Source organism: Coregonus clupeaformis, chromosome 4, assembly GCF_020615455.1.
Source record: "Coregonus clupeaformis isolate EN_2021a chromosome 4, ASM2061545v1, whole genome shotgun sequence".
Lineage (NCBI taxonomy): Eukaryota > Metazoa > Chordata > Actinopteri > Salmoniformes > Salmonidae > Coregonus > Coregonus clupeaformis.
Genome location: NC_059195.1, coordinates 22,107,405 through 22,131,873, shown reverse-complemented (window position 1 = coordinate 22,131,873; position 24,469 = coordinate 22,107,405). Strand labels below are relative to the sequence as shown.

The 24,469-nt window shown below is 44.0% G+C and overlaps 1 protein-coding gene across 4 annotated transcripts; it reads right to left on the bottom strand.

The window, feature by feature from the left end:
• Nucleotides 1–3,296: 3,296 nt before the first annotated feature.
• Nucleotides 3,297–24,097, bottom strand: LOC121554384 (immunoglobulin-like domain-containing receptor 2). 4 transcript variants are annotated; one of them, XM_041867949.2, is made up of 10 exons: nucleotides 23,957–24,097; nucleotides 16,916–17,245; nucleotides 15,235–15,354; nucleotides 9,158–9,214; nucleotides 8,053–8,199; nucleotides 7,788–7,952; nucleotides 7,258–7,371; nucleotides 5,932–6,136; nucleotides 4,958–5,699; nucleotides 3,297–4,362 (listed from the first exon to the last, which is right to left on the bottom strand). In XM_041867949.2, exons 1-10 carry the CDS (start codon nucleotides 24,021–24,023, stop codon nucleotides 4,327–4,329), a joined length of 1,983 nt encoding a protein of 660 aa, XP_041723883.2. In that variant the 5' UTR covers nucleotides 24,024–24,097; the 3' UTR covers nucleotides 3,297–4,326. The 4 variants fall into 4 exon arrangements, with proteins under 4 accessions (XP_041723883.2, XP_041723891.2, XP_041723905.2 ...); XM_041867957.2 differs by having other exon boundaries at nucleotides 5,932–6,133; XM_041867971.2 differs by lacking the exon at nucleotides 7,258–7,371 and having other exon boundaries at nucleotides 5,932–6,133.
• Between the last annotated feature and the right edge of the window lie 372 nt (nucleotides 24,098–24,469).

The window sequence follows — 24,469 nt, the reverse complement described above, 5'->3', positions numbered from 1 at the left end:
CAGGATTTCTACAGGCAGGAAGAAAAAGGCACTGTGGAGAGGTCACAGTTATGTCACAGACCATCCTGCTCTGAAATGAAGGTTGGTTGTTTGTGGGTGGTTTTATATTGAATGCTCTATTCATACAGGTAGACAGTCGCTCTATGAAGTTTGGCCAAGCCCCAGCGTTGAAGGGTGGTGATGTTAAACAAGCGTGGGAGTGCTTTTGTGTTAATAGTTTCCCCCCTTTCTCTCCAACATGTAAGCAAGCTTTATTCACTCAACACAACAACATGCCAGCTTGAGCTCCACTCTCAAGAGCTTTTCTGGACCCAAAGTAAAGCGCTTTGAGACCTTGTGAAAAGTGCTTTATAAATGCAATGCACTCCATTTTACAGTGAAAAGGGTTTCTGCATCTGTGAAGACCAGATGTTGAAGTGAAAGCTTCCTTCCTGGTATTGTGATGTTATCCTGGAAAGGATGCATCTTGGTCCGACCTTGTGGAATCTATAATCCTGTCATATTTCCTGCTACACTCTATTTCCCCTTGTCATGGTCAGCATACTGATCAATGTTCAGTGTTGTCCCACATTCAGAAGGGACAGATACAGTGAGCTCCAAAAGTATAGGGACAGTGACATTTTTGGTTGTTGTTTTGGCTCTGTACTCCAGCACCTCGGATTTGAAATGATACAATGACTATAAGGTTAAAAGTGCAGACTGTCAGCTTTAATTTGAGTGTATTTTCAGGGGAACTGTTTAGAAATTACAGCACTTTTTGTACATAGTCCCCCCACCAAAAGTATTGGGACAAATTCCCTTATGTGTATTAAAGTAGTCAAACGTTTTGTATTTGGTCCCATATTCCTCATGAATAATGATGAGTGAGAAAGTTACAGACGCAAAAATATCATGTCTGGGTGTGTGTGCATCTTTAACTTTCTCACTCATCATTATTCACAATTCATTCAGGACTATCTGTAATCATGGTAGCGTCCACATTAATGTAGAAGTGTTTAGAAACATATTCTATTCTTATTTACAATGAAAGTGACTCCAAAATGACACAATAAATGATTTACCATTCATTTCTGTTGGGCACAAAATAATTTGAAACACAACCAAAACAAACAGCAAATGCATCCAACAAATGTGTAGAGTCACAAGCTTGATGTAGTCATTGCGTGCTATGAATATGGGACCAAATGCTAAACGTTTGACTACTTTAATACACATAAGTGAATTTGTCCCAATACTTTTAGTCCCCTAAAATGGGGGGACTATGTACAAAAAGTGCTGTAATTTCAAAACGGTTCACCCGATACGAATCAAAATACCTTTAACCTCATAGTCATTGTATCATTTCAAATCCAAAGTGCTGGAGTACAGAGCCAAAACAACAAATACAATTATCACTGTCCCAATACTTTTGGAGCTCACTGTATTTCAGCCACAGATACAGTGAGGGAAAAAAGTATTTGATCCCCTGCTGATTTTGTACGTTTGCCCACTGACAAAGAAATGATCAGTCTATAATTTTAATGGTAGGTTTATTTGAACAGTGAGAGACAGAATAACAACAAAAAAATCAAGAAAAACGCATGTCAAAAATGTTATAAATTGATTTGCATTTTAATGAGGGAAATAAGTATTTGACCCCGTCTCAATCAGAAAGATTTCTGGCTCCCAGGTGTCTTTTATACAGGTAACGAGCTGAGATTAGGAGCACACTCTTAAAGGGAGTGCTCCTAATCTCAGCTTGTTACCTGTATAAAAGACACCTGTCCACAGAAGCAATCAATCAATCAGATTCCAAACTCTCCACCATGGCCAAGACCAAAGAGCTCTCCAAGGATGTCAGGGACAAGATTGTAGACCTACACAAGGCTGGAATGGGCTACAAGACCATCGCCAAGCAGCTTGGTGAGAAGGTGACAACAGTCGATTATTCGCAAATGGAAGAAACACAAAATAACTGTCAATCTCCCTCGGCCTGGGGCTCCATGCAAGATCTCACCTCGTGGAGTTGCAATGATCATGAGAACGGTGAGGAATCAGCCCAGAACTACACGGGAGGATCTTGTCAATGATCTTAAGGCAGCTGGGACCATAGTCACCAAGAAACAATTGGTAATACACTACGCCGTGAAGGACTGAAATCCTGCAGCGCCCGCAAGGTCCCCCTGCTCAAGAAAGCACATATACAGGCCCGTCTGAAGTTTGCCAATGAACATCTGAATGATTCAGAGGAAAACTGGGTGTAAGTGTTGTGGTCAGATGAGACCAAAATGGAGCTCTTTGGCATCAACTCAACTTGCCGTGTTTGGAGGAGGAGGAATGCTGCCTATGACCCCAAGAACACCATCAAACATGGAGGTGGAAACATTATGCGTTGGGGGTGTTTTTCTGCTAAGGGGAGAAGACAACTTCACCGCATCAAAGGGATGATGGACGGGGCCATGTACCGCCAAATCTTGGGTGAGAACCTCCTTCCCTCAGCCAGGGCATTGAAAATGGGTCATGGATGGGTATTCCAGCATGACCATGACCCAAAACACACGGCCAAGGCAACAAAGGAGTGTCTCAAGAAGAAGCACATTAAGGTCCTGGAGTGGCCTAGCCAGTCTCCAGACCTTAATCCCATAGAAAATCTGTGGAGGGAGTTGAAGGTTCGAGTTGCCAAACTTCAGCCTAGAAACCTTAATGACTTGGAGAAGATCTGCAAAGAGGAGTGGGACAAAATCCCTCCTGAGATGTGTGCAAACCTGGTGGCCAACTACAAGAAACGTCTGACCTCTGTGATTGCCAACAAGGGTTTTGCCACCAAGTACTTAGTCATGTTTTGCAGAGGGGTCAAATACTTATTTCCCTCATTAAAATGCAAATCAATTTATAACATTTTTGACATGCGTTTTTCTGGATTTTTTTGTTGTTATTCTGTCTCTCACTGTTGAAATAAACCTACCATTAAAATTACAGACTGATCATTTCTTTGTCAGTGGGCAAACGTACAAAATCAGCAGGGGATCAAATACTTTTTTCCCTCACTGTATGTGTCTTGGGGAATAAGAGATACTATGGTATAAATTGTTTGTTGTTTCACCTGTGCATGTGTGAAAATGTGCAAAATGAATGGTCATTGTCAGAGAAGGGTGTTAAGAGTTGTGAATATCTGTTGTGTTTTTGTGTGTAGATAAAGTTGTGAGCAAGCACTGTGTGTATTAAGCAGTTAACATAGATAAGAGATAAGATACAGATTCCAACCCCAATGTACACACACATAAAATGAAGTAATAATCACACACAATTGCACAATCTATGATAGGCAACAGGTGTTTATATGAAAATCATAAATGTCAAACAAGTGAAATACAAACATCTGCTCTGGCTGAATGGCACAGTTTCAAACCAGTTAACTGGGGCCCGTTCAATTAATACTGTGGGCTAATACAGAATAACATTACAGTGAAATTGCAAATCTGTAATACAAATTCAAGCTCAGTAGGTATAGTACACTTACAATAGGTACAGTATATGACACACACACACACACACACACACCCACACACACACAATGAAGGCAGGTGAACCTGAGTTGCCATTTTATAGGCCCAATTGACACCTATAGTGTGATAAAATGTTTGGCATGTGGGGGAGTATTGGAGGTACAATTATAATGGCCAATTGGTAAATATAGATATAGAATATAGATAATTTCTGAAAACAATCCTGCACTTTAACACACATGAAATGATCCCATTAAGGTTATTTGATTACTTCTTTACCTACCTTTTTTCTAACCCCTTGTCCTAGCTCTCCCCACACCTAATAATACCTACCGATACATACAAATATCCCTAACCCCTAATTGCATCATTGCTGTCAGGGTAACTTCATGGGAACTGTAACCATGCTGTATAGGTGAGAGAGCGGGACTGCTCTGTGGAATGCTTGGTTTGAGATGACAGATTAACCTGAATACGGGCATTCAGTGCACATACACACAAATGCTTCACACACACACGCTGCACCCATACATACCCATTCAAATGGTGTGTATGTATGCATGCACGCTCAACACACATACAAACAATCATATTTTCCAAATGTTCCTCAATTCATGCATAAACAATGCACATTCCATTGTCATTTCATGATCCATGCAAGGTGCCTTCCAATCCTTCTGTGGATAGAAGCATTCTATTGGATAAGCCTTTCTCCATGTGGTTGATGCCTGATGTGCAGTTAGTCTCTACCAGGCTGATGCATGATGTTTTAAGTGAGTGATGCGTGATTCTCAATACTGGCAGTGCAGTGCAGGTACAGGCTTGGGTTCTCTCTGGTGTATCACACTATGAGAGAGTCTCTGCTCAGAGCAGGGGTCTGTTAAAGAAATACACCAAGAGCCACACGTTAGATACCCTGCAAACATGTTGCTCATGCTCGATTAGTCAGGCCTGGTCAGTGAGGCAGTGTGGGGATCTACACCAATCATGCAGATCATGGTCTGTTAGTAATGTCTGTGAGTGAGTTCCACAAGAATGATGATACAATCACATACAGTAACATACATTCTTGTTGGCATTAAGATTTGACCCTTTTCCTCTAAAATAAAGCATTACACTTGAGAATGTATTCTTGAGTACATTATTTACAAAATATATACTAATTTACTAAATTAAAACATCAAAATAGTGCTTTCTGCCTATTTTTTCACATAACAATCAATCAACATGAAATACTTGTAGAAAATGTTTTGATTTATATAGTAAAAAAAAAAGTTAAACACCCACTGATAAAAAAATAAAGATGCTAACCATGGCCAGTTGGTTTTAATACTAAGACACTTGGGTGGGTATACAGTTGGCAGTCTGTTAGAGACTGTTAGAGTTGCTGGGCTTTCTACGTCTGAGCTCTTCTATCTGTGACAACAGTTAGGGGGGTGTTCTTCAACGTGACCCTCCTACAGGTAACTCACCATATTTCGGTTCTGGTCCCTGTCCTCTCTGTCCCCCTGTACGGTGTGTGCCAGTCCTTTAGGGGGACGGGTATAGGAGAACGGTTGCATGGCCGGGTCAGTGGTCCGGTACCGGTCTGAGGGTGGTTCGACAGTGCGGTAACGTTCAGCGGTTGGGTCGACCGTCCGATACCTTTCCACCTCCCACTCTGAGTACGGAGGCAAAGAGTCCTCCTCCTCGGGCCGGTTGCTAGATGACTGGCTGTAGAAACCATCGCTGCCCTTGCCCTTCGAACTGCCCTTGGAGGGAGTGTCACTATCCTCATCAGCCCGCCACTTTCCTCTCTCACCCCTCTCCCCCCTCTCTCCTGCCCCCCTCACCTTACGCTCCAATAGGTCATTAAGGAAAGCGTAATCGTAACCCCTCCCCCCCTGGGCGTGCTGGTGGGGGCGAGAGGGGCGATCGCGATCGCCATCCCACGTGTCCCTCCTCTTCTGCGGCGAGGGAGGGGGGCTGCGGCGGGGGTGCCAGTCGTTGTCCCGGTCTCCATGGAAATGGCGAGGGGGGCTGTGGTCCCAGTAGGGAGGGTAGTGCTCTCGCCCCCGTAGCTCCAGGTCGTAGTCCCTGTCCTGGTCTCGGGGCTCGCCCCTCCGGGCACGGGGGCCGTAGGATATAGCAAACTCCTCCAGCTCATCCAGAGAGCCGGTACGCCCCCTTGTGCCCAATGTCTTCCTCTCCAGGTGCACAGAGCGAGGGTTCCACCTGAAACATAGGGAAGACAGGGGGGATCAGAGTACATAACATATACACAAATGCAGGCACAGTGCTAACTAACATTTTAGTCCTACACTAAATACAAGATAATCAGGAATACAATATACAATACAACATCCTCTTCTCTTTCTTTCACACACAGACACACAAAATATATTGAGTACCTTAGAGACAGTCCTCACACAGTCTTACAGAGTTACAGTCACACACTCAGTGGTACCTGCTGTCTTGTTCGTCATCCGTGTCGTTGCCACGGTAATGCCTGGGTCGACGACTGTTGTGCACGGGAGCTGCCATGAGTTCTGATTGGTCATCTAGGTCGGCGATGGGCGGGAGAGCTTTCATCTGGACTGTCCGATAGGTCCGCCGGAAATCCGTGTCCCCTCCCTCATGCAGAGAGCTGAGCTCTGATAGGCTACTGGCTGCTGGGACAACACATCACTATGGAGACCGTTACTGCTTTCAAGAAAAGTTTTTACAATAGTGTTTTGAATCTGAATTGATCTACGACCTCTACACCACCATCATCACTATGCATCAACACTTCTAATTGAGTCACAGACACATCATCAAATATCACCCAAACTAACACAAACAACATCTGATAGCCAGAGTGTAAATATAGACTGGCCATTTTCAAAGTAAATGCTTTTGCTGATGGCGCTCATGGTCTGTTGCTCTTAGTTTGCATCTTGGGAGAGACATTATAGAAGGAATCTGAGCCAATTATGAAATTACAATATGCCACCCATAGAAACAGAATGCATAGAATGGGAATGCGTTCCATGGAACACACCAGCCAAAGGGCTGTCTTCCTCCGCCTTATTGGAATTTCCAATGACAAAATGCTTTCCACGGCAATCCATAAATAAATGTGTGTTTACAAAAAATTACTATACCTTCTTACATTGCCACTGGTTTGGAAATGAACTGTCATGTGAAATAGAGAACCATGCCATCTCATAGTATCTGATAAAAATGCAACAGTCCAATCAATACAGTGCACTGATGTCTTTTGTCTACAGTAAATCACCATCCATGGCCAAATGTGTTCTAGTGACATCATCCTGCCCCAATGGTCTGTGTAACCTCATGGTATTACTATTTGATTATCTACTAAAAACTGCTTTAAAACATTATGATAATACAGATAACATCGTCCAAAAATGTGTTGTACTTACTAATGTTGATAAAAGTTTACAAATGGATAATAAATAATTTAATAATGGTTTATAAGCAGTTTATAAGTAGTCCTTAAAAAGTTACCAAACAACATTTGACTGATTCAACACAGATGGATTCTCTCAGTAGATGGAATTAATGACATTCAGTGTATTTAGGGTTAGTTTGTTATTAATGGCGAAATCAAGTTAATGGAGAATGTAACGGAGGGTTTCTGATGAGGATGACAAACTTTTACACAAGCACTAACAAAGATACTTACATACAAACACACACATTAAACACAGACAGAGACAAATACGCAGACACGCACACACACAAACACAGGGATTATAGAGGAACTACTGACTCCGTACAGGCTTACATTGTGGAGGAGCCATCTTAGCAGAGGGAAACTGTCCCAGCTCCTTCTCTACGTAGTACAGAACCTTCATAGAGTCCTGACTGTGATTGGGCTGGAGACGATAGCCACTGCGTACTGTGGACACGGACGCACACACCCACGCCCACTTATATTAAGGATAAAAGCCACTATGGGCACAGTAAAAACCCAATTACACAAACAAAAACACATAAAAACACACACACACACACACACACACACACACACACATGAACATACGAATGCACACATGTACACACACCTGGCCCACCTACCCACACACATACACGCACCCCCACACAGGTCTGGTCATATACAACTCCACCCAGTATAGAGACAGAAAATAAAGAGTGACATAAGAAGAGGGTTAGTTAACTCAGATGACCCTCTACAAATGGTAGTTAGTGTTACTGTGATATATCATGCAAAACGACATTTCCCACAATGCAGAATGGCTTGTCCAGGTCCTGCAGACTGAAAGGACGAGCGCAGGTGTGGGTTGGGTCACTCACCCCCAGCTAGGTTCTTCTCCACTGAGGGGAAGGAGACCATCTTAGGGTCCGCGAGGGATGGAGGGGCAAACGGGACCATGGTGGGGACCCCAGGGATGTAGTAGGGGGGGTACACAGCAATCTGGGGGGGCTGGCCACTCTTTGCCATCTTCCCCGCCTCATACACTGGAAAACAATAAAAAACTATATTAAAATCCTAAACTTTTAAAAAGGGAAGCAAGTGAATGTAAGACTGTGTGTGTTTGTGGTTGTGTGTGTTACTCACGGTGGCGTGGGCAGCAGCAGGTGTCGGGGCAGCAGCAGCAGCGGAGGTAGCAGCAGCAGGAGTGAGGGCAGCACTGACACCAGCAGATCCCCATCAACAAAAGGAACAAGATACTGCCCAGGACTACAGATCCCACAAACACCCACTCTGGAACACAAACACAGAGATTAATAAGACTACAGATCCCACAAACAGTAGAGATACACATCTTGTTACTTGAGTTAGTAACTACATGTGACTCACTCAAGTTACACCTTCTGCATCTCTGTCCTCTCTCCACATCTGTAATAATCATTGACATAAAAGGTAATATTAACCCCCCAACGCTCAGGGTGTAGAGAGGCAGAGCTTGCTGGCTTGGGCCTGCACTCCTATTGCAGCCTCACATCACGAGAAGGCTCTCAACACTAATGATGAACTTCGTCAGGGCATAAGCAGAAATTAAAAACTCAATACTTCAGTCAGCCCCTTGTGAAAAAACACATCCCAAGTATACCTCTTCAGAGAGACATCTAATTTTCGAAAGAGATTGGGGGTAGGGTTTCTTGTGAATAACACTGCTCCATTGAGGACACCATGCATTTAGTACTGTAGTAAGAATATGATTGGGACAGTAAGGTTTCCATTTTATAAATGCCGACAGATCATTTGTTGGGTTTCTGTATAAGCACTTTGTGACATCTGCTGATGTAAAAAGGGCTTTATAAATACATTTGATTTGTTCTGATCTCTGGTGGGAAAATGTGCATATTGTTTAATGCAGATTCGAGAATATTCGCATGAAAATCTGTCGCAAATTGGACGGAAACCTAGCTAGCGAGAGTGAGTTAATGCATGACTGTGGAGAGGCAGAATATAAGATGAGGCCACGAGCTGATTGGTTCTTTCCTCTGTAGTTGTTAAATCAATCAAGATTCCCAGAAGATGATTGGACAGTGAGAGATCAGCATGGGGGCGGGGTAGCAGAGCCAGAGCCGGGGATGTCACCGAGGGGAACAGGTAAGGAAGGGACAGGTGAGGTGAAAAGGCATAATCACACACAGATTGACAGACAGACAGAGAGAGACAGACAGTAGCCAGCGAATGAGGAGGCAAGCAGCCGTACCTGGCATAATCTCCACATCAAACTCTGGCAGGAGATCGTCCAGCACACCTGTCCTACCTGCAGAGAGAGGGACATCAGAGGTGAGGCGCAGCAGACAGGAAGTAGCAGAGGGCAGAGGTCAAAGGTGAGGCAAATCAGCCAATCAGATGGAGTTATTGACTGAGGATCATGCATTGAGACCGGCAGAGATTAATCAACAGAGGAACCAGGGGAAAACAGTACAATTCGTCAACACCTGATGCTAAAGCCAAAGTGATAATCATCATTAATAATTTCCCATGATTAAAAATGGAGGTGAAAACAAAGTTCAAAGTGTGTCGCTTATTGATCTTCATGTAATAAAAAGCATGAGCTGACGCAAACCCACATATTTTTGTTGAGGTGCTGGCTAACGGAGGGTAAACTGTATAAATATAAAGAAAGTCGCACACTCTAAATATGCTCCTAACAATTCAATGGGTACACCTAACCAACGTTGCGGCACGCAGTGCCTTCTTTAGGGTTATTGATCTCCACACACACTAACCCAGTCTTAAAGGCCACGAGTTCTGAGGTCAGGGGTCAAACTCTCACCTCTCATCTCACACTGAACCTAATTTTAGCAGGGTGCTGTATTTTTGTGATGTTACCGTATGGGGCAGGGTGTAACGGGGACAGACACTTCTGAAGCATTCTGGGACACCAATTAACCATTAGAGCTCATCAGGGAAAGAGGGCCAGACGAACAATATCGCCATGGTAACAATGGCAGCTTTGTTTTTGCTAAACGTGAGCGAGACAGAGGAAGGGAGGGAAAAGTTAAGGGAGATAGAGACAGAGTGAGAGAACGATAAAGGGCAATGGAGATAGAGAGAAAGAGGGAGAGACAGAGAAAAATAATAGTGGGACCGGTCTGTGGCCTCACCCAAACGCCAAAATAAACTGATTCTAATCTCTATGTTTATCTCTCTAGATAGGTTCAACAGGGTTGCTAAAATACCTGGTTTACACACATTAAGTGTGTGTGTGTGTGTGTCTCTACATATCAATCTAAAGGGCTCTTTGATTTAACAGGCCTGCTAGCTGTCGGGGTAGACTGAACTCCCACAGCCAGACAGGCTCCAGTAGTCATGAAGATAAATAGCACACTCCTCTCCTCTGATACAAAAAAAACACACACACACACACACACACACACACAGATCCTACCACCCTGCTCTGGCACTGAGTCATATAAACCCAGCTGAGCTCAGTAACCTGAGAGAAACTACACTACCGTTCAAAAGTTTGGGGTCACTTAGAAATGTCCTTGTTTTCGAAAGAAAAAACATTTATTTGTCCATTAAAATAACATCAAATTGATCAGAAATACAGTGTAGACATTGTTAATGTTGTAAATGGCTATTGTAGCTGGAAACGGCTGATATACACTGCTCAAAAAAATAAAGGGAACACTTAAACAACACATCCTAGATCTGAATGAATGAAATAATCTTATTAAAATACTTTTTTTTTTACATAGTTGAATGTGCTGACAACAAAATCACACAAAAATTATCAATGGAAATCTAATTTATCAACCCATGGAGGTCTGGATTTGGAGTCACCCTCAAAATTAAAGTGGAAAACCACACTACAGGCTGATCCAACTTTGATGTAATGTCCTTAAAACAAGTCAAAATTAGGCTCAGTAGTGTGTGTGGCCTCCATGTGCCTGTATGACCTCCCTACAACGCCTGGGCATGCTCCTGATGAGATGGCGGATGGTCTCCTGAGGGATCTCCTCCCAGACCTGGACTAAAGCACCCGCCAACTCCTGGACAGTCTGTGGTGCAACGTGGCGTTGGTGGATGGAGCGAGACATGATGTCCCAGATGTGCTCAATTGGATTCAGGTCTGGGGAACGGGCGGGCCAGTCCATAGCATCAATGCCTTCCTCTTGCAGGAACTGCTGACACACTCCAGCCACATGAGGTCTAGCATTGTCTTGCATTAGGAGGAACCCAGGGCCAACCGCACCAGCATATGGTCTCACAAGGGGTCTGAGGGTCTCATCTCGGTACCTAATGGCAGTCAGGCTAGCTCTGGCGAGCACGTGGAGGGCTGTGCGGCCCCCCAAAGAAATGCCACCCCACACCATGACTGACCCACTGCCAAACCGGTCATGCCAGAGGATGTTGCAGGCAGCAGAATGTTCTCCACGGCGTCTCCAGACTCTGTCACGTCTGTCACATGTGCTCAGTGTGAACCTGCTTTCATCTGTGAAGAGCACAGGACGCCAGTGGCGAATTTGCCAATCTTGGTGTTCTCTGGCAAATGCCAAACATCCTGCACGGTGTTTGGCTGTAAGCACAACCCCCACCTGTGGACGTCGGGCCCTCATATCACCCTCATGGAGTCTGTTTCTGACCGTTTGAGCAGACACATGCACATTTGTGGCCTGCTGGAGGTCATTTTGCAGGGCTCTGGCAGTGCTCCTCCTGCTCCTCCTTGCACAAAGGCGGAGGTAGCGGTCCTGCTGCTGGGTTGTTGCCCTCCTACAGCCTCCTCCACGTCTCCTGATGTACTGGCCTGTCTCCTGGTAGCGCCTCCATGCTCTGGACACTACGTTGACAGACACAGCAAACCTTCTTGCCACAGCTCGCATTGATGTGCCATCCTGGATGAGCTGCACTACCTGAGCCACTTGTGGGGTTGTAGACTCAGTCTCATGCTACCACTAGAGTGAAAGCACCGCCAGCATTCAAAAGTGACCAAAACATCAGCCAGGAACTGAGAAGTGGTCTGTGGTCACCACCTGCAGAACCACTTCTTTATTGGGGGTGTCTTGCTAATTGCCTATAATTTCCACCTGTTGTCTATTCCATTTGCACAACAGCATGTGAAATGTATTGTCAATCAGTGTTGCTTCCTAAGTGGACAGTTTGATTTCACAGAAGTGTGATTGACTTGGAGTTACATTGTGTTGTTTAAGTGTTCCCTTAATTTTTTTGAGCAGTGTATAATGGAATATCTACATAGGCGTACAGAGGCCCATTATCAGCAACCATCAGTCCTGTGTTCCAATGGCACGTTGTGTTTGCTAATCCAAGTTTATAATTTTAAAAGGCTAATTGATCATTAGAAAACCATTTTGCAATTATGTTGGCACAGCTGAGAACTGTTGTGCTGATTAAAGAAGCAATAAAACTGGCCTTCTTGAGACTAGTTGAGTATCTGGAGCATCAGCAATTGTGGGTTCGATTACAGGCTCAAAATGGCCAGAAACAAAGAACTTTCTTCTGAAACTCGTCAGTCTATTCTTGTTCTGAGAAATGAAGGCTATTCCATGCGAGAAATTGCCAAGAAACTGAAGATCTCGTACAACGCTGTGTACTACTCCCTTCACAGAACAGCGCAAACTGGCTCTAACCAGAATAGAAAGAGGAGTGGGAGGCCCCGGTGCACAACTGAGCAAGAGGACAAATACATTAGAGTGTCTGGCAGCTTCATTAAATAGTACCCGCAAAACACCAGTCTCAACGTCAACAGTGAATAGGCGACTCCGGGATGCTGACCTTCTAGGCAGAGTTGCAAAGAAAAAGCCATATCTCAGACTGGCCAATAAAAAGAAAAGATTAAGATGGGCAGTCTGAGATATGGCTTTTTCTTTGTAACTCTGCCTAGAAGGTCAGCATCCCGGAGTCACTGTTGACGTTGAGACTGGTGTTTTGCAGCAACAAAATAGGAAAAATGCCAAGGGGGGTGAATACTTTCGCAAGCCACTGTATATGACCTGCAGCATGGTCAAGCAAGTTAATGTTTGACAGTTTATAAACAACTTCTGATTTAGAACTACGGCGTTACCGCAAGTCAGCACAAAGACAACAGGAGGACTGCCTCCGCTATTCCAGCACCATTTCAACTTAAACATTTAAACATCATCAAATTAACAAGGCTATACATGCTTAGTTTAATACACTGAAAACAAACTTAAAGATACCAAAAACAATTTAGTCCAATCAATGTTGCTAAATATCATGTGGCTGTCCATGGTACTTATTTCTGTGTGTGTGTGTGCGTGCGTGTGCGTGCGGGCGTGCGCAAGAAAAAAATTAAAGTTGACTCATCCTACTTGTAGACTAGTTGAATGCCAATGCCATCCTCCACTCTTTCAATTTGGCAAAATGGCGCTGTCATACTTTTAGTTTTAGTTTTTTAGGCTACCTAGCTAAAATGCTTGCTAGCCTAACTTCCTCATATGGGCAACAATGAACCAGCTAAGTTAGCTAGCTAGTTAACGTGAGCCTACTAGGCTACATATTGAACTTCAATCGTCTCAGGCCAGTGGCACAATATTTGAATTTATGGTTAGATCAGAATCGCCAATCGTTAAAACCACAAGTCCAAATCCACATCTCCATCCATGGCTTAGGAAAGGGCCGATTTAGCAAGCTAGCTACTGCAGGACATCAACAAAAGCAGACCAGAAACTGACACGTGTTTCTAACAATGATGACGTTTTGCTTAGGATGTGATTTGATTGGTGTGAAGCAAAATCCAAACTGGCCTCCCTTGGGGGCGTTTTGCTGCACCAGGACAACCCACAGTTGAGCTCAGGTCAACGCTGATTGGCTAATTATTTTATTTATTTTTTATCAAGGGAGGCCAAATGCTTGCTGGCATCAATCAATCAATGAAATGCTACGGTGGCAACATGCCATATTATTTTGTTCCAGACAGCATCAGATATATGGACTACATATACTGAGACAGAGGGGCGCTGTTTCCCCTCGCTCTGATGATTTCTGATGAGATTCAGCCACTTGCGAATTGATGGAAAATTATGAAAACGCAGAGACGAAAGATTAAATAATTTAATCAATTGTATTTTTTTATTGGACAAATATTTTGGGAAGCCTGGCTTCCCTTGACATCCATGAATACATGCCACTGAGTGAGAGAGGGAGTTAGGAGAAAGAGAGGACATGAGAAGGGGAGAGAGGGAAGGAAAGAGGAACAAGAAGAGAAGGAGAGAGTTCAGGAACTCAGTCTCAGTCCCACCATAAGGACAAAGTCATCCTCTAAACTCTCCTAGCCCTCGACAGTCATAAATACAGCAGACGGTAACATGAAAGAGAGAAGGGAGACTGGTGCCTCTTGAGTGAGAGGAGTAGGAGGGGGTGCTAAGACACACAGACTAACCCTGAAGGAATTACAATGGGTTCAACAACTCAAACTCTGGTGGTGTGTGTACAAGGCCAAAGTCAGCTCCTCTCCTGTGTTACAACAAAACGCTCTGTCTTTCACTCTCTCCTTTTACGTCTACACCACTGACCCTTAACATGCTTTAGTCCCGTTCCCCCAAATAAAGGAATGTTGCCATGGCAACAGCTTAAGAAGTGGATTACATAGCTCACAACAATTACATAGAACTACTCTCTGTAATGTATGTTGTAAACTCTCTATTATGTAGCCTATGTTCAATGGTGTGGCACAACAGTCTACCTGGCCTATATCTGAGGTTATAAGGGTTTATGTATGGCTATGTCAGGGTTATGTCAGCTGTTCTACAAGGGTAAGCTCTGCCAAACAATGGGTCCTCTCAGAGAGGATCAGAAGCGTGTGTAGAGCAGCGCACGCCATTCTGCCTGTCGTCATGGCAGCACTTGTAAGTGCACTTTGGAAGGCAGATGCCCTCTAGAGCAAGGATGTTTATATTTAAGCACTCCATTATGAACCATATCAAACAAACAAATACACTTACCCTACACACCGACACACACACACACGTGAACACACACACCACAGTCAGCATATGAGACTGGTGCAATGGCACAAATCCATTGGTTTTAGTGTGTGCATTGGTTTTACTGCTGTGGTAAGGTTCAGAAAGTGAGACACAAGACAATACATATGAGTATACTTGTTTCCTACTTCCTCAATTCCCAAATCCTTTCAAACCAGAGAGGACCTCGAAATAAGAAAGCCCCAGCAGAATGTTCAGATTTCTGTTAATTTCCGTTCTATCCCTTCCTCTTTGATGTTGAGGTGGTTGAATTCCTGTGTTTAATGTTTACTTCCTGTGTGTGTAGGGTTCACTTCCTGTGGTCACTCACCCAGCACCAGTACCTCCATCTGTCCCTCGTTCTTCCCCTCCAGGTCGTCAGCGATGACTATCTTACAGAAGTACACACCGCTGTCACCCCACTGCAGCTTCCCGATCCGCAGGTCCGCCTCTGGACAGGGACAGGACACAGGGTCAGAGGTCAGGACAAGGGTCATAGGTGAGAGGTCAAATGATATGAGAGCATGGTCAGTATCTCCTATGAAAAAACTATAAACCTATAAAAGCTCTGAAAAACGATACATATGAAACCCATTTAACAAATAATTGACAACTGCATACTGTAACAAAATTATATACTGTTAAGCCAGGTGTACACTACATGATTTTGGCCCCGATTTAGCTGTCCCAAACAAGTTTTTGAGGTCGGAGACAAAATCCCCATGTCGTTGCCTACTCGGGGCGTGCGGCCGTCACTGGTGCTCGTTTAATGTGAGCGGGTCAGAGACGCAATCTGAGGGCTACCGATCCCGTCTTTGAGCAGTCCCAGACGTCCCGATATTTTCAAACATGTTTGATTTCACCAGCACAAAATCTACAATGCTCTTGTAGTGTAAGATGTACAACGACAACTTTTAAGGAAGGTGATCAGCGATAGACAAAGAGAGCTCGGCAGAGAAGAAGCCAGTGAGATGATGACGTTGTTTCGCATCACACAGAATGTGTGTTGGTACTTGCCTTTAACCAAAGTGTCAAATCGTTACACCTCTAAAGTTCACAGGCAATGTTACTTAATTCAAAATGTTGGCTAGATATTTCAACTCTGTATGGCAAGCGTAAATGTCTGACTGAAAATGTTTGAGGCTGGTTTGAACCACAGCTCGTTCTACTGTAGCTATGTTAACAATCTAATCACATCATCACATCATTGTTTTCGCGAGACAGCGTGGTGGTATTGAGAATCCTCACGACCAAGTGAAGAATCTTGTAGTGTGTGACACCCTGTCTGTGCCAAACCTACAAAACTACAGGAAAGACGGTCGTTTAATGTGAGAGGCTCAGTGAAGTTAAGATTTTGAAAGTCGTGTAGTGTACACCCGGCGTTAGTCAAACAATATACTGAACAAACCTCAAAGATACATTACATTGACATTTGACACATTCATACATCCTACAGCTTCCTATTAAGATTTATGACAACAGGAGGGTGTTTTGTTAAAAGAGACACAAAAGTATGTGGGTGCTCTCTATTGAAAGGCAGAAAAAAGGTGGGTATTTCATTTGGATAAGAAGCTCAATGGTTTATTGTAAATAGGATAAGAGAGGGCAGTGTGTGAAGAGACCACTCCATTGTGAACAGGGGGCAGTGTCGTTAATGTGTGTGTGAGTGTGAGTGTATGGCCTGGTCTATTGTGAAGCAGAGACAGAGAAGGACTATTTCAGGAACAGGAGAAGCAGAGCACAAGCAGCCATGTTTCCTGTTGGGAGATGGATCATAAACAGTAGAGAGACTGGGATAATAGACAGGCTATGACGGACAAGGCCACCGCCTATAACACTGAAGTAAACAGCATTGAAGCGTGTGTGTGGACATGTCGTATGTCTTCCCTGACAACATTTCCACAAGCACAGCCTTCTAGTCATAGAAGCTCTTAAAACTACAAACACCGCCACACACACACACAACTTCCAATCACAACACAAATCTACTCCTTAACAAATCTTCACAGTACTGTTGACGATGGCGATGTCTCGGCCCTTGTAGTGCTCAGCCAGCGTCATGGAGGGTCCTTGGCTGGAGGCTACGATGCGGACGGTGCGGCTGCTGTCGGAGCACTCCAGGTGGGCCGCGGTGCCCAACTCGGACCCCTGGACCCTCAGGCTCTCGGGGAAGGTGAAGGAGTCTCGTGTGCGGTCGCGGCAGTAGGATTTGTACCACCATTGCACCACAGGGGTCTGGGAGGAAGGCGTGTGGTACTGGCACTCGAGCACCACCGACTGGAAGAGCATGGCGAAACGCCTCTTCTCCCGAACGCTCACCTGCACCCCCGCACACACACAGACTGATACACACACAGACAGACAGGGTGTGAGAAAATTAGGGAGAAAATAGAGGGGAAGAGGTAATTTAATAATACAATAATCAAAACAATATATTTATGTTATATTATGCCGATATAAAGTTAACACAGTCCAATGACTGGAGAAGTAGGCATCACATTTTAAATATCTAACGGCAGTCTGCATATAAGGCCTTTAACGTACACTACATGACCAAAAGTATGTGGACACCTGCTCATCGAACATCTCATTCTAAAATCATGGCCATTTATATGGAGTTGGTCCCCCCTCTACTGCTATAACAGCCTTCCATTCAGGCACAAAAGCATTAGTGAGGTCGGGCACTGATGTTGGGCGATTAGGCCTTGCTCACAGTCGGCGTTCCAATTCATCCCAAAGGTAATTGATGGGGTTGAGGTCAGGGCTCTGTGCAGGCCAGTCAAGTTCTTCCACACCGATCTCAACAAACCATTTCTTCTGTATGGGCCTCTCTTTGTGCACGGGGTCATTATCATGCTGAAACAGTAATGGGCCTTCCCCAAACGGTTGCCACAAAGTTGGAAGCACAGAATCGTCTAGAATGTCATTGTATGCTGTAGTGTTAAGATTTCCCTTCACTGGAACTAAGGAGCCTAGCCCGAACCATGAAAAACAACCCCAGACCATTGTTCCTCCTCTACCAAACTTTACAGTTGGCACTATGCATTGGGGCAGGTAGTGTTCTCCTGGCATCCGCCAAACCCATATTACTCCGTCTGACTGCCAGATGGTGAAGCGTGATTCATCACTCCAGAGAACGTGTTTCCACTGCTCCAGAGTCCAATGGCGGTGAGCTTTACACCACTCCAGCCGACGCTTGGCATTGCGCATGGTGATCTTAGGCTTGTGTGCGGCTGCTCGGCCACGGAAACCCATTTCATGAAGCTACCGACAAATAGTTATTGTGCTGACGTTGCTTCCAGAGGCAGTTTGGAACTCAGTAGTGAGTGTTGCAACCGAGTACAGATGATTTTTACGCTCTTCAGCACTCAGCGGTCCCGTTCTGTGAGCTTGTGTGGCTTACCACTTCGCGGCTGAGCCGTTGTTGCTCCGAGACGTTTCCACTTCACAATAACAGTACTTACAGTTGACCGGGGCAGCTCTAGTAGGGCAGAAATTTGACGAACTGACTTGTTGGAAAGGTGGCATCCTATGACGGTGCCACGTTGAAAGTCACTGAGCTCTGCAGTAATGCCATTCTACTGCCAATGTTTGTCTTTGGAGATTGCATGGCTGTGTGCTTGAGTTTCTACACCTGTCAGCAACAGGTGTGGCTGAAATAGCCGAATCCACTAATTTGAAGGGATGTCCACATACTTTTGGCCATGTAGTGCATCTTTTGAATAGCCAGAGAAACATACAAATGGTAAGGAGATTAGACTTTACAGTTGAACGCTCTCCAACACCAGCTTTGAGAAGCACCCAGTCCATCACCACTTGAACCAAACACATAGCCTCTACCCATAGTAGAGCCCACAGTAGAAACCGAAAGTATTTCAGTCCAACTCACCCTTACATACCCCCTACACATCCAACAGGTTAAGGTGGATTCCAGACATACCCTCTCAGTTAATTAAACCACAAAACTCAGGAGAGGGTCTGTCTCTGTTGTGGAAGTGATGACCTGATTTCACCAATGCCAAAAAACATCTGGTCTGGTTCCACTGAGAACCATGTGTGTGTGTGTGTGTATGCGTAATGATGACTCCAACTCAATCCCCAACTGGGAGATTGCCAAGTGGTGACTTGCATAATATCTAAAGGGGGAGAGAGAGACAGAGATGGGATGGGGGCTCCTCTCTCCAGTACACGGGAGGTCACAGAGGTTACATTCCGCCGGGTGTGGGGGGCAGGGACAGGACTGTAGTAGGGAGGTAGGGGGTTGTCATAATAAAGGGGAACAGTGAGGGGGTCGTGGCCAGAGCAGTATCCTCTGTAGCCAGTCTTGTTAGGTCTGGGTGGGGCAGGCAGCAGGAACTCACTCCAAACATTTCCCAGAAAAGAGGAAATCACAGCAAACGGTTCTACAGAGCGGCCCTCTCCTTAGCAGCACTTTCCCAAGTTTTCAGTTTAGTGCAGATGAAGGGAATGTGACAAGGAGGGGAAGCAGTTTTACACAGATTGAGATTCACACTTTGTACTGAAGAGGAGCCAGGGTGATTCATGATGATGGCCTTCAAATGACCTACAGAGCTCCAATTAGACATTGCCGCTAACTACAGATCTAGGATCAGGCTAAATAAATATCTGACCCTGCACCAACAGTTCACCAACTCCTCCTACTGAGTCAGAGGTAGATGTCAGTTACCTCTGGACAGTGCAAAACAAATGACCCATCTACACACAAAACCCTATAATGACAAAGTGAAAACATGTTTTTAGAATTTTGGGCAAATTTATTGAAAATGAAATACAGAAAACATTTATTTACATAAGTATTCACACCCCTGAGTCAACACTTTGTAGAAGCACCTTTGGCGGCGATTACAGCTTTGAGTCATCTTGGGTATTACTGTATCAGCTTTGCACATCTGGATTTGGCGATTTTCTTCCATTCTTCCTTGCAGATTTTCTCAAGCTCTGTTAAGTTAGATTTTGAGCGACGTGAACAGCAATCTTCAAGTCTTTCCACAGATTTTCAATGGGTTTCAAGTCTGGGCTTTGGCTGGGCCACTCAAGGACTTTCACATTCTTGTTCTGAAGCCATTTCAGCTTTGTTTTGGCTGTATGTTTGGGGTCATTGTCCTGTTGAATGTAAATCTTTGCCCTGGTCCAAGGTCGTTTGCACTCCGAAACAGGTTCTCACCAAGGATTTGCCTGTATTTGGCTCCATTTATTGTTTCCTCCATCCAGTCTCCCAGTCCCTGCCGCTGAAAAGCATCACCATAGCATGATGCTGCCACCACCATGCTTCACAGTAGGGATGGTGTTAGACGGGTGAGGAGCTGTGTCTGGTTTTCTCCAGACATAGCGCTTTGCATTCAGGCCAAAGAGTTACATTTTTGTCTCATCAGACCACAGAATCTTTTGCCTTATGATCTGTCTTTCACGTGCCTTTTTGCAAACTCCAGGCGTGCTATCATGTGCCTTTTTCTCAGGAATGGCTTCAGTCTTGCCACTCTCCCATAAAGCCCAGATTGGTGAAGTGCTATAGAGAATGTTGTCCTTCTGGCAGGTTCTCCTATCTCAGCCAATAAACCCTGTAGTTCTGTCAGAGTGGCCATTGGGTTCTTGGTCACCTACCTGACCAAGGATCTTCTTGCCCGGTTGCTCAGTTTGGTCGGACGGCCAGCTCTAGGCAGAGTCTGGGTAGTTCCATATTTTTTCTATTTCCCAATGATGGAGACTGTGCTCTTGGAAAAACTTTCAACACTCTAGAAATAGTTTTATACTCATCACAATTCTATATCGGAGATCTACGGACAGTTCCTTGGACTTTATGGTATAGTTTCTGATCTGACATTCTGCATTGTCAACTGTGGGACCTTATACAGTATAGACAGGTGTGTTTCTTTCTAAATCATGTCCAAACAATTGAATTGGCTACAGGTGGACTCCAATCAAGTTGTAGAAATTAGATGCACCTGAGCTCAATTTGGAGTGTCATAGCAAAGGGGTGTGAATACTTATGTAAATTAGATATTTCTGTTTTTCATTTTCAATACATTTGCGAAATTTTCAAAAAACATGTTTTCACCTTGTCATTATGGAGTATTTTGCGTAGATGTGTGAGAAAAAACCCATATTTAATCCATTTTGAATTCAGGCTGTAATACAACAAAATGTGGAATAAGTCAAGGGGTATGAATACTTTATGAAGGCAATGTATGTGGACAACAGAATGGAGGAGGGGGATGGGAGGACTCCAACCAATGAGATTATATCATCTGGCCCAGTCGGGTGTAAACAGCCAATTAGCGGTTAGAGATTTGAAGAAGAGTTTCTTACATTCTAGCGAGGGAGAAAGAGAGGGACAGAGAGAATGGACAGGGTGGGACACCTTGGTAACCTCAGGATTCACGTACCACCAAGAAAACTATTCTGGGACCTTTGATCTCTAATGGAGAACAACACAAAAACTGTCCATGCATGTAACCAGGCACTCCAAAACACATCTTTATAAACCTCTAAAAATACCCACAAGTGTGACATAAAAATAATGACACATTTATACCTATGATCCTGATTCAACTCACAAAATATACATTTCCTAATCCATTTTCACAACAACAGAATACCAAAAACACTTGCAACTACACTGAACAAAAATATAAACGCAATATGTAAAGTGTTGGTCCCATGTTTCATGAGCTGAAATAAAAGACCCCAGAAATGTTCCATATGCACAAAAAGCTTATTTCTCTCAAATGTTGTGCACAACTTTGTTTACATCCCTGTTAATGAGCATTTCTCCTTTGCCAAGATAATCCATCCACCTGACAGGTGTGGTATATCAAGAAGCTGATTAAACGGCATGATCATTACACAGGTGCACCTTGTGCTGGGGACAATAAAAGGCCACTCTAAAATGTGCAGTTTTGTCACACAACACAATGCCACAGATGTCTCAAGTTTTGAGGGAGCGTACATTTAGCATGCTGGCTGCAGGAATGTCCACCAGAGCTGTTGCCAGAGAATTGAATGTTCATTTCTCTACAATAAACTGCCTCCAAGTCGTTTTAGAGAACTTGGCCAGTACGTCCAACCGGCCTCACAACCGCAGACCACGTGTAACCACGCCAGCCCAGGACCTCCACATCCGGCTTCTTCACCTGTGAGATCGTCTGCGACCAGCCACCCGGACAGCTGATGAAATTGTGGGTTTGCACAACCGAAGAATTTCTGCACAAACTGTCAAAAACCATCTCAGGGAACGTCATCTGCGTGCTCGTCATCCTCACCAGGGTCTTGACCTGACTGCAGTTCAGGCGTCGTAACAGACTTCAGTGGGCAAATGTTCACCTTCGATGGCCACTGGCACGCTGGAGAAGTGTGCTCTTCACTGATGAATCCCGGTTTCAACTGTATCGGGCAGATGGCAGATAGAGTGTATGGCTTCATGTGGGCGAACGGTTTGCTGATGTCAACGTTGTGAAAAGAGTATCCCATGGTGACGGTGGAGTTATGGTATGGGCAGGCATCAGCTACGGACAACTAACACAATTGCATTTTATCGATAGCAATTTGAATGCACAGAGATACCGTGACGAGATCGTGAGGCCCATTGTCGTGCTATTCATCCGCTGCCATCACCTCATGTTTCAGCATGATAATACACAGCCCCATGTCACAAGGATCTGTACACAATTCTTGGAAGCTGAAACTGTCCCAGTTCTTCCATGACCTGCATACTCACCGGACATGTCACCCATTTAGCATGTTTGGGATGCTATGGATTGACGTGTACGACAGCGTGTTCCAGTTCCCGCCAATATCCAGCAACTTCACACAGTCATTGAAGAGGAGTGGGACAACATTCCACAGGCTACAATCAACAGCCTGATCAACTATATATGAAGGAGATGTGTCGCGCTGCATGAGGCAAATGGTGGTCACACCAGATACTGACTGGTTTTCTGATCCACGCCCCTACTTTTTTTTTTAAGGTATCTGTGACCAACAGATGCATATCTGTGTTCCAAGTCAAGTGAAATCCATAGATTAGGGCCTAATGAATTTATTTAAATTGACTAATTTCCTTATATGAACTGTAACTCAGTGGTACACCATCAAATAGTGTTCTCTTTTTACTCCATCAAATAGTGTTCTCTTTTCTTGAAGAGTAGACAACACAAACTGAGGTTTACCATTCAAGTTATAGTTTAACCAGTCTACTAGGCTCTTCTTGGTCAAAGCTCCGAGTCACTCCATGCTTCCTGACCACATCAGGCCCTTTCATTCCAAACAACTGACACGTTTTCCTGCCAGGCATTCCAACACAATGACTTGACTCCCTAGAGGGCTGTTTTTTGTTCTTGTATAGGTCTACAGAAATACCTCTCCAAAATACTAAATTAAATAATGGTTAAATTACTATTCATTTACCAAATTAAAGGTGGGAAATTGGGCTCTCAGAATGAAAGTTCTAAGTGTGTTATAATAGAGGACCTGTGTATCTCTGCCTAGTAAATGTGTATGTGGGTCATTGGGGTGCAGGCATAACATGGATCTTGTCTGAATAACGGGACCTATTTCTATTTTTTATTTAACCTTTATTTTGACAGGGAAGTCATACTGAGACTATGGTATATTTTACAGATAAGCCCTGCATAAATACAAACACACAATATACACAATTACAAAATATATTAAGAATAACCGGGTTTTCACTAGCGTCCTCATTCCACACATTCCTCCTGTAATTTACGACAAAATACAATAGAGAAAAACAAGAGTAGGCCAGCTAAGGCCTATTATCACTGCACAGATTCAACACTAAAGCAAATCAGATGAATCCCCCAAAACAAGTGGGCAGACAAAAGTATGTTTATATAAATAAAAATAAAGGGAATCCAAAAGTCATGTTGACTGTTGAGGTCATAGCCTACTGTAAAGGTAGACCCGTTAGTTCATGGAATAAAGTGAAGGGATCAAACTGTTGCTGGCTGCATCCAAGGCTTTCGCAGACAAATGACAAAACAACATGCTGAATGAGTAAAGAAAAAAACATTTACCTGTTATGGACAAAATAATCCATCGACCTAACAGCAAGTTCATTTTTCGGAAAAAAACGTTTCGCATTCAGATAGAATTAATCCACATTTTCGTCCTGCCCATTGTTCGCCTCATTCTTTGGTCCGCTGAGTGCGCACAAGAATAAATGCGGAGAGCAAAAGTCTTTAATCTGAGACCAGGGGGAGTGTACCACTTCACCAGCGGGTGTGCTCCAACTGCACTCCAACAAATAAATGTAAACAAATATGTTTTACCATCCTTTTACCTAGAATAATCGTACAAGCACGCGTTTAAACAGTTTCGTGATTTAAAACACTACATAAAACACTACATAAACGGGTCTACAAAAACTAAAATTGAAAACTTTTGTATTTATTTAAAAATATATAAAATCAGGTCATACTAACTCCGGTGTGATCCTTTGCAATTTTAAGAATTTAAACGAAAATAATCCTGAGACAGTTCTGCTTTTCCTCCACTTCTTCACTTTATTATCATTCAAAAAATGCTAT

What these genes read in the sequence shown, in the direction of transcription:
- LOC121554384 (XM_041867949.2), bottom strand. Translation starts at nt 24,023, where the DNA reads ATGCGAAACGTTTTTTTCCGAAAAATGAACTTGCTGTTAGGTCGATGG. An exon ending in GATTATTTTGTCCATAACAG is followed by an intron (nt 17,246 to 23,956) that starts GTAAATGTTTTT and finishes TGTGTGTATCAG; the next exon opens with TCTGTGTGTGTGCGGGGGTG. An exon ending in GGAGAAGAACCTAGCTGGGG is followed by an intron (nt 7,372 to 7,787) that starts GTGAGTGACCCA and finishes CCGTGTCCACAG; the next exon opens with TACGCAGTGGCTATCGTCTC.